This window comes from Pygocentrus nattereri, chromosome 18 (assembly GCF_015220715.1).
Source record: "Pygocentrus nattereri isolate fPygNat1 chromosome 18, fPygNat1.pri, whole genome shotgun sequence".
NCBI lineage: Eukaryota > Metazoa > Chordata > Actinopteri > Characiformes > Serrasalmidae > Pygocentrus > Pygocentrus nattereri.
Genome location: NC_051228.1, coordinates 7687415 through 7698054, shown reverse-complemented (window position 1 = coordinate 7698054; position 10640 = coordinate 7687415). Strand labels below are relative to the sequence as shown.

The 10640-nt window shown below is 41.2% G+C and overlaps 1 protein-coding gene across 6 annotated transcripts in view; it reads left to right on the top strand.

The window, feature by feature from the left end:
* msi2a (musashi RNA-binding protein 2a) overlaps window positions 1–10640 on the top strand; it is a 362909-nt gene that overhangs the window by 204835 nt on the left and 147434 nt on the right. For all 6 annotated transcript variants that reach the window (XM_017711902.2, XM_017711900.2, XM_017711899.2 and 3 more), the window contains exon 7: window positions 2034–2082. In XM_017711902.2, the coding sequence (XP_017567391.1) occupies window positions 2034–2082 (49 nt within the window). The remainder of the gene's footprint in view (window positions 1–2033; window positions 2083–10640) is intronic.

Sequence of the window (10640 nt, the reverse complement as noted above, 5' to 3'; positions counted from 1 at the left end):
TTTTTACTGTTTATTTGCTCAATGAACACGTTGAAAATAAAAACATAAAATGTAGCCAATGAAAAAATTGCACCACATTTTATAGTTCATATGTTATTTTTTCTAATATGGCACAACCAGAATAAATAAGTACATACATAAATAACAACAATATGTCCCATATGTATTTTATATTTGAAGGAATTTGTTCCAAAACACATTATTGACGTATTATAAATTTCTTTTCTTTGTCTCTATGTGAACATTGTTGGATGTGGGCTTTACACATACAAGAAATATTAGTGCTGGTTTATGATTAACATCACTTTGATTAGAGAAATAAAAATATACTTTTCATTCTGCATCAGCTGTTATCCTTTTCAGAAGTTTGTTATACCCAAAATTGTGACAGATGTACAGCATTTTGGAATGAAACATTTCATAAGTGATATCAATTTGTAGAATTTTGTAAACCTAACCTTAATAAGTTTTAACCAGTTTGAAATAATGAAACGTACATTTTGCTTTTAAATAAATATCTAATTAACAATTCATAGCAAGTTTAACTTTATTCCTCTCTGGTTTTCAAAGTCAGGACACAGGCCTGAAAACTCACAAGAACAAACACGCAAATACACTCCCGCTCATGCATGGGGAGTTGGTGGTCAGTTTGACTCGGCCCCACTGGGCAGGATGGTGCCTGTGTGTGTGTTAGACTGGCTCTCTAATCCAAACAAACCACAGCGATGCAGCCAGGCCGTGACTCCAGAGAGCGAGAGCCTGTGCTTGTTTGTGTGTATGTAGTAAGGCATATGTGGGTGTAACCACTGTCCTCATGCCGCCACACAAACCTCTGCACCCTGCCCATTCCTGATGTTACCTAGCGACGGTAACCGGGGTGAGAGACACCGAGGAGCTTTGCCTCCAAACCCCCTCTGAGATTTTGTCTTCTGTTTTCTCTCTTGTTCTGTGAGTCAGTGCGAGTTGCTGTTGTTAGATGTTGGGGTTTTGTGTGCGCGCTATTCAGTTACACTGCAAACTTTGGAGACCACTCTTTCATTTAATACACTTCCAGTCAAAACAACTGTTGCATACAAGGACAAAAAGAATACCAATATAGCTATGAGACGAATGCAATTAATCATGATTAACTGTACAGCAAAGCGATTAATTGCAACAATTTGACAGGTCTAGTAGGCCGAGATATAGTATTTTATTATCATCGTCCAGGCCTAGTGTTGATGTTATATGCGTTATAATAGATTGCTCATAATAAGCATTTTGCATCTGCACTGTAGCTGATGCGATTATTCACATTAATTCACATTCACATTAATTACGCAAAAGAATCTGATAAATTGTAATTGTTTGACAGGCCTAGTAGCAATATAATCCTAATATAGCATTTTGTTCATGTTGTCCAGCCATAGTATTTTTATGTGGTTATAATATATTGCTCATATTAAATGTCTTGCATTGTAGTTGATGCAATTAATCACGATTAACTACATCAAAGAATTGGATTAATTGTGACTATTTGACAGGCCTAGTAGCAATATAATTGCAATGTAGCATTTTGTCCATCTTGTCCAGCCCTAGTGTTGGTTTTATGGTTATATTGTTCATATGAAGTATGTTGCACCAGTACTATAGCTGATCCGATTAATCATGATTAACTACGCCAAAAAATCTGATTAATTGTGACCGTTTGGCAGGCCTAGTCACAATATAATTGCAATATAGCGTTTTGTCCATATCGTTCAGCCCCTAGTGTTGATGTTATATTGGTTATAATATATTGCTTATATTGTGCACCCTCCACCTGAATTGTAGCTGATGTGATTAATTATGATGAACTATTCAAAAGATTGTGATCAAAAAATCACTTTTGTTTGTCAGGCCTAGTAACAGGGTACTTGAAATTAGTCTTTTGTCCATGTCGTCCAGCCCTAGTGTTGATGTTATGCTGGTTACAATATATTGCTCATATTAAGCACCTTGCACCTGTACTGTCTCTGATCACTAACCTACACCTCTTTTCTTGTGTCTTGCAGGTAGAAGACGCTATGCTAATGTTCGATAAGACTACTAATAGACACAGAGGTAAGAGAATCCTCCTTTTTTACTGCTGATACTGCTGGGCATATTCATCTTTGCCACTGAGATGAATGCATACACATCCACACAGGCACTAGTGTTTACTAGGGGTGTGAAATGCTCAGTCTGAAGGTCACAGTTCTACTGAAGGCTGGGTTTTTTGCCAGAAGAAAAATATATATTTATATATTTATAATACATATTTTTTATATATATAATATAAAATATAATACAAAAAAATCTGATGGGCCTTTTTAATGAAGTTTTTTAGCATTAACTGTGACTGATTTCCTAAATAGGCACAACAGCTCTTTATCAGACCCGTGCTGTTCCTGTCATCGCTGTCCAAAAGACGCCCATGAATCTACATTTTACTTGTGGTTTCTCTACGTCATTTAAACACAGCAGTTGTGCTTTACATTGAGTGAAATTGTGACGAGTGGATCAATAGAAATGCTCCAAAAATACTTGAATGAAACCTCTTTGCATTAACTTACATTAAAAGTTCATCAAGTTTTTGGCTTCTGCTGTAAATTTGTATGTTTTGGAGATGTAACCTGTTTCGATAGTTTGTTTGAAAGTACCTACATGTGTACCAGTTTACCACAGCTGATAGTAAAGCTTATCTGATGTTGGTACTAACGTGGCTGCCTTTGTGCTCAGAGGAAAAGAAAGGGAGAGCGTCCCATGTCATATTATTCTTAATTTGATAAACAAAATAAAAGAAAAAACAGATAATTTTAGTAAATGTAAGTGCTATTTCCTAATACTGTGAGACTGTTTTACATTCAGTGAAGTTTCCTAAGAGCTTTTGAGAGATTTTGACCAATTTTCCAAGCCTGATTACTAAATTACAGATTTAATTCCTTGCATATGTATTTACAAATATTTGCAAATATTTACATACAGTGTTACATCAGGTATCTTTTTTTACTTATTAAGTCCAAATCTTGAGTTATTATTTTCACCCATTGAGCCACAATTGGTCACCCTAAACTGGCCGCCCCCACCAACACAAAGTATAGGCAGACTGTGTTTAACTAGAGGCTCTCTTAATAAACCTGACTGTCAGTGTATTGTGTTATCGTCATTACGGAAGTCCAGAGAGGCCATGAGCTGCTCCTATAATATTCTGTATTGTTATTTTGAGATCATGAGTTACCTCATGATCTCAAAATACCAACTTTAAAAGACAAACAGACAACTAACTTCTATTCTATAACTAACATCTTTGTTTTCTTGAGATAACAAGATAACTAACTCATCATTTCAAGATAACTATCTTCAGATGACAAGATAATTAACTTGTTTTCTCAAGATAACAACTTTATCTCTATAACAACACAACTAACTCATTGTTTCAAGATAACTACTTTGTTATCTGGAGATCATGAAATAATTAACTTGTAATCGCAAAATAACATTTTGAGATCACAAAATAATGAACTCATTATCTCAGGGTAACAACATTTGCAAGACAACTAACTTGTTACTTTTAAGAGAACATCTTTGTTATCTTGAGATAAGATAACTAACTCATTATTTTAAGAAAACAACATTGTTATCTTGTGGGGTGATAAGTTTGTTATCTTGAGATAATTAACTGGTTGCCTCAAGATAAGAACGTTGTTATTTTGAGATGACAAGATAATTAACTCGTTATCCCAGGATAACAACTTTTGTTATCCCGAGATAACGTGATAATTAAGTCATTATCTCAAGATAACAATCCAGAGAATTATAGCTACCTTATAGCCTCGCTGGCCTTCTGTAATGTACGCAGTACCTCCAGGTAGGTTCTGAGTCTGTTGCTTCTGAAATAATTGGAATCAGTTTGAGATTTTCAATCAAATGGAGCAGCTGTCAGATTAGAGATCTACACCCCTAGTGTTTACACCGCGCTTTGTGTGTGTGTGTGTGTGGGTGTGTGTGTGTGTGCTGGGCTGGTCCAGCAGGGTGTCCTCTATCAGCGTGTTAGCGCTGTGGCGTAGCACCTGCCTTTATCACACCTGTCTGTCTGTCATTGAGGCTTGTTGACGGATTGCCAAAGCAGAAGCAGCGCTTGATTGGAAAGTGATCGATGAGGGGGCAGCGTTTGGGTGGGCCGAGGCGGGGGTGGGGTCTGGATGTGAAACGTTTGGTGTGTGGAGGTTATCTGGGCTTGGGCTTGTGAAAGTGTATGTGCTATGGCCACAATGTGTGTGTGTGTGTGTGTGTGTGTGTGTGTGTGTGTGTGTGTGCGTGTGCGTGCTAGATAATGGTTGAGATAAGGCAGAGCGGAAGCCTTTCTCTCTCTCTCTCTCTCTCTCTCTCTCTCTCTCTCCCTCCCTCTATCTCTCTGTCATATCTACTCTTTATCTGGGATTCGAATGAGGCTTCATTCTGAAGCAGAGGACTTTCCAAAGACACCATAAGGATATGGTGCCACACCGTAAGGATATGATGCCACAACAATAACCTTTGCGGGCTCACCAGCCAATCATCATGCCCCACTAAACCCCCTTTTTTGTTATGGCAAGTGCTAAAAAAGAAGGTAATCAGTTAAAGGGCAATTCCACCCATTTTTAAAAAATTCAGCCATTGAGATGTCACTCAGAGTAGTGTGTTGTGAAATGAAATCACTGAAATCAGTCATAGCGATAAGAATCACACGTCGCTACGTCTTCAATGCACATATACTCAACCCACTAGTGAACCTGCACTTGTCTTCTGAATTTTTATCTGAATGTCATGTTGATGATGGTAAATCTAAAGGAACACATTCTCTTTGGGATCTATTTTGCCTTACAACACCCTCCACATACCTCTCCACCCTGAATGCATTTAGAAAATATGTTTTAGACCAACCGCTTATCTTAAAACTGTCATAAAACAACGGTTCCAACATCAGGGCACATATTTGGAATTTTATGTAGTGATTTTTGTGAGGCATCTGGTTCCTGTTGCCACTGTTGTGACTCGGAAAGTTTTACTAGAACAGCACTTTTCACATCCAACCACACTGAATAACTTTGTTTACGTCTTGCTGGTTTGAAATGTCCCATCAGATCTAAACGTCTGTCCAGTGCTGGTCATATTCTTAAACAATTTTATGTGCTGTTGTCGTGCGTCCCTAAAAACTAGACTGTAAACTAGAAGGCTGCTCTTTCCTACCTCAATGCGGGTTTACAGTAAAAGAATATGATTATAAGAGGAGGCAAAGCAGAGCGGTGAAGGAGGGAAGGCTCTGAAGAGCAGTGATTCAGGGTCTGTGAGGCAGGTGCTGGTGTATTGTGTGTTCAGCTGTGAGGAACAGTCACTCTGAAACTGGTAGGCTGTTTTGGTTTGATGCGGCGCTGACATACAGTAGAATGGTGTTGATGCGGTGTGGGCGGGCCTAGAAATTTCCCACAAATGACTAAAACAGCTCCTAAACACACACACACACACACACACACACACACACACACACACACATACTGTGTGCCAGGGTCAAGAATAGCTCTTCCCTCTTTTATTTTGGTCGGTAATGAAGCGTGGAGAGCATTTCTGTTTCAGGACCTGCTGACACTCTTTTCCTCTTTACCTCCCTCTCTCTCTCTTTCTCACTCTCTCTCCACTCTCTCTTTCACTCTCACTCTCCCTCTCTGTCTCTTTCTACTCCTCCCCCTTTGTCTGTATCTCTCATTCCCTCTCTTTTTCTCTCTCTCTTTCTCACTCTCTCCACTCTCTCTTTCTCTCTCTTCCTTTCTCTCCCTCTCTGTCTTTTACTCTCTCTCCTCTCTCTCTCACCCTCTCTCTCTCTTTCTCTCTCTCTCCCTCTGTCTCTACTCCACTCCATTTCTATATGTCTCCCTCTTCTCTACTCATCTCCCTTCCTCTCTCTTTCTCTCTCTCTCCCTCTCCATCTCTTAGTCAGCCCCCCCTTCGTCTCTCAGTTCACCCTCTTTTCTCACCCTACTAAACGCAAGCCCCGCCTTCTATTCTTGCCATCCGGTTGCTGCTTAGCATCTCGCCCTCTCTTATCTGAAGTGGCTGCGTGGCTGAATGAGTCGAGATTGTGATTTTAATGTGAGATAAATCGTGCAGCGTGCTGACTGTAGCGCTCCTGGTCAGATTCCTGTCTGCGGGAGACGACCCGGCGGCCTGAAGGTCACTCTCCATGCAGGTCGTCTCCCACAGACAGGAATCTGGCTGGAGCTTATCTTACGGATCGCGTTGCAGGCCGTGAACATGTTTGCGGCTCCAGCCGACTGTGGCAGTAACAAAGGTTTACACACTCACTGCTGTGCAATCAAGAGTGTTAATAGGGAGTTTGTTCCTCCTCTGTTGCAATAACAGTAAGAGAAGCAGATGTTGGAACATTGCTATGAGAGTTTGATTGAGCATTAGTGAGGTCAGGTACCGATGTTGGATCATCAGTTCTGGATCTCCAGCTCATCCCAAAGGTATCAGATGGAGCTCTGTCACTCCAGAGAACACAGATCTACTGATCTTCAGCCCAATGCTGGGGGCTTTATACCCTTCTAGCCCACATTTGGCATTGGACATGGTGTCCCTAGGCTCATGTGCAGCTGCTGAATACTGCTGGAAGGTTATCTGAATGCTTTGGGGTATAAATAGAAAGACAGGGGGAAAAAGAAAAGAAAGGGAGAGAAGGCCACTTTATTAGGTACACCTTGCTATTAAAAGTTTGGACCCTCTTTTGCCTTCAGAACTGCCTTAATTCTTTGTGGCACACTTTCAACAAGGTGTTGGAAACGTTCCTCAGAGATTTTGGTTGGTTATTTGAGTTCCTGTTGTCTTTCTATCATCTGGAACCAGTCTGCCCGTTCTCCTCTGACCTCTCACATCAACAAGGCATTTTCATCCACACAACTGCCAGATATTTCCTCTTTTTCGGACCGTTCTCTGTGAACCCTAGAGATGGTTGTGTGTGAAAATCCCAGTAGATCAGCAGTTTCTGAAATACTCAGACCAGCCCGTCTGGCACCAACAACCACGCCACGTTCAAAGTCCCTTAAATCCCCTTTCTTCCCCGTTCTGATGCTCGGTCTGCACTTCAGCAAGTCGTCTTGACCACCTCTACATGCCTAAATGCAGTGAGTTGCAGCCATGTGATTGGCTGATTAGCTATTTGTGTTAACAAGCAACTGAACAATTGTACCTAATAAAGTGGCCAGTGAGTGTGTGTGTGTGTATATATATATTTGGTCTACACTTGTTGATTTTTCTTTCCTTCTATTTCTTTTCTTTTTCCCTTACACACACACAATTAGTTTAGTTTAGACTAATCTTTTATGTGTTTTTCTCTTTTCCTTCTCTATTCTATTTCTTATCTCTCGCTCGCTCGCTCTCTCTCTTTTCTGTAGCTCTACTCTTTCACTTTCTATCTATTTTTGTTTTGCTCTTTCCTCTCTCTCCTTTTCTCTCTCTGCCTGTCTCTGTTTCTCCTTTTTTCTTCTTTCTCTCTCTGTCTTCCTTTTCTGTCTCCCCATTCCTGTCCCCCATTCCTGTCCCCCCATTCCTCTCTGTCTCTCTAGTCCTCTCTCTCTTTTCTCTCTCTGTCTCTCACTCTTTTTGTCTCTTTCTACTCTTTCACTTGTTTTATTCTCTCCTCTTTCTCTTCTATTTCTCTTATGTCCCCCCCTCTTCATTTAGACTATTCAGCAGTGTCCTTCAGTCTGCTCCCTCCAGATGACTGCAGAAGCTAAAAGACATTCTCTCTCTTTGTCCTTCCTTATCCTTCTCTCACTCTCTCTCTCTCTCACACTCTCTCTCTGTCTGAGCCTGTGTCTGAGAGTGAGGTCTTCACACAAAAGAGTGCTCAGAACACCATCTCTGTGGCATTTACAGCACTAAAATGAGGACGATTGTGTTGGAAATTGAGCTTTCCAAAGCCATCAGCGCTGCTGCCCCGCTGCATTGTGGGTTAACGCAGTGTCTCTCTCTCTCTCTCTCCTCTCACTGAACTCCACCGTGGACTGGCTGACTGAGCGTGTACTGGGTGAAGGGGGGCTTCATTGTTCTGGACCTGACCGAACTCACCCCATTCACATACCCCCACCCCCCATTTCTCTCTTTCGCTCTCTCTCTTATTCTTGCTTCCTTTTCTCATTCTCTCTCCTTCTCTTTCTTCCCTTCCCTTCCCTTTCTCTCTCTTCTCATTCTTTTTGCCTCCCTCATCTCCCTTTCCTTTGTCAATCTTCTTTTCTCTTTCATTCTCCTTCCCTCTCTCTTTATCTCTTTATCTATTCTGTCTCGTCTCTGTCTCAGTAATGTTTGCATGTTGGGTCTCGGTGGTTGTTTGAAGGGTTAATAGCACTAACCTCAAGGCTGTGGTCAGCATGGTCTGTGGTCAGCACACTAAAGGGTACACATGGCTCCACAGTCTCACCACTACAACCCTGACCACAACCCTGACCACAACGCTGGCCTGCTACCCTCTCCACAAACCACCCACAGCACGGGGTGTAAATATCTGCCCTCAATGTTTTATTCAATTGTGAAACAATTCAGTGCATCATAACCTCAAATTTCACTGTGATTCGATTCTGTTCAAATAGATTCTTTAGTCAATGAATCAGTGCATTGTGTTTATACATTTCACTGTGGTTCAATTCCACTCAAAAATAATGTTATTCAGTGCATCATATTCACAAATTTCTCTCTTTTGATTCTGTTCAGATTGATTCTTTAGGAAATGATTCAGTGCCTTATAATCCTAAATATCATTGCAATGTAATTCACTTCAGGTAATGATTCTGTGCCTCATGATCTCAAATGTTACTGTGACTCAGTTCACATAGACTCTGAATTTTCACCATGAATAGATTAGATTTGATTTAGCTTAAAAACACAATGTCTTCAGTGGGTCAGAATTCCTTAAGAAATGATTCAGTGAATCATGAAATTTCAGCTGTCATTTTTCATATTTAGAAATTTAGAAATAGCCAAAGAATTTGATTTGGCCAAAAAAGCTCATACTGTATTGAATATTGTAACTGATTATAACTCTGTGGTAGTGCCTGCTTCAGACGATGTGATGCCTCAGAATCTGCAATGCCACAGATTGGCGGTTTAATTTGAGCGTGATGTGTTAACTCGGCCTCAGACGAACCCCAGTTTAACCTGAGCACGTACAGTCAGCTGCCACATTACGATTAGGTGCATCTAAACCCTTATTTTCCTGTCAAATGTGCCTGGAGTTCTCAGGCAGGGGATGTGGAGCTGCATCCTTGGTGTAGTGTGTGTGTGTGCGCGTGTGCGTGTGTGTGTGTGTGTGTGTGTGTGTGCGTGTTGGATGAGAGGTGATGAGAATGTATTAGTCATGCGGATCAACTCCAAACTCGCTGCAACAGTTTCCCTCGGTTATGAACAGAAGTAGGTGTAACGAACTCCAACTCCCATGATTCCACTCAATCATTTACAAGTGTCACCCTACAGAGGCAGCAGTTGGTAGCTGTAGTTTTTCTCTCACTTTTTTCTTTTCCTATTGTACAGCCAAGTCAAAAGCCATTGAGGATCACCTTCATGTCCCAGTACACGATGTTCTGGTGCCCCTTTTTCTCCCCCTGACTTTATTTCCTTTAATGAAACGGTAGATGATGAAACGGTGCGAAACGTCACGGCGGCGCGCAGAAGAGTTTGCATCCAGATGGCATCCAGTCAATGGAGTTAACAAAGAATGTGTCTGATTACAGGTTAAATTCAGTGATTCTTCTTTTTCTTTCTTTTCTTTTTTTTGAAATGATGCAAGTATAAGTAACTTAGGCTGCAATTGGTCACAGGGAGACAGGGAGGAGGATGAATGACGATTTGCTTCGGTGAGAGCGTCTCAGGCTCGGGAGAGGGACAGAGAAAGCAGAAAAGAGGGGGGCTGAGAAAAGTGGGATCGCGATACAAAGAGACAGAGGGAGACACAGGTGTCGGGCTGAGCGAGGAATTCTTGGCCGTGAGGAGGTGTTGCTCCTGGAGGAGGAACAGAGGGCTGCATTGTGTGTTGTTGGTTGTGTGTTGTGTGTGTTTCTAATCTTCTTACCTGGGAAGCGCAGGGAGCCCATTCAGTTCCCAGCCTGCCGCTCCCTGACAGAGCGCTGTTTTGTTGCTGTTCTGTATACGTGCGCCTGTCTGTGCGTGATAAGTTTGTTGTCTGTCTCCGTGTTTTGTCTGCTCCTCCTTTGTTTGTCACTCTGTAATATCAGATATAATGAGTTCTCTTCAAACGCTGCTGTAATGCTGGGATGCTAATGGAGCTCTCATCACACTCATCCTTCTCTTAAAGCCTAATTTAATCACTGAGATTTAAGTCACTCAGTAATGTCTGATATGAAGATGATTTCTATACAGTGGTGATGATGTGAACCAGGATTCGCAATGTCTACAACACAAATATGGCCATTCTATTTACTATAAAATACCTGATGGAATTGATTGTGATTCAGTTGCGATTCTATAGGGAAGAATTCAGTGCATCGTGTCCCTAAATGTCACTGTGATACAACTCAGTTCAGACAGATTCTGTAGAAAATGATTCAGTGCATCGTGCTCTTAAATTTCACTGTGATTCGATTCTGTTCAGAAAG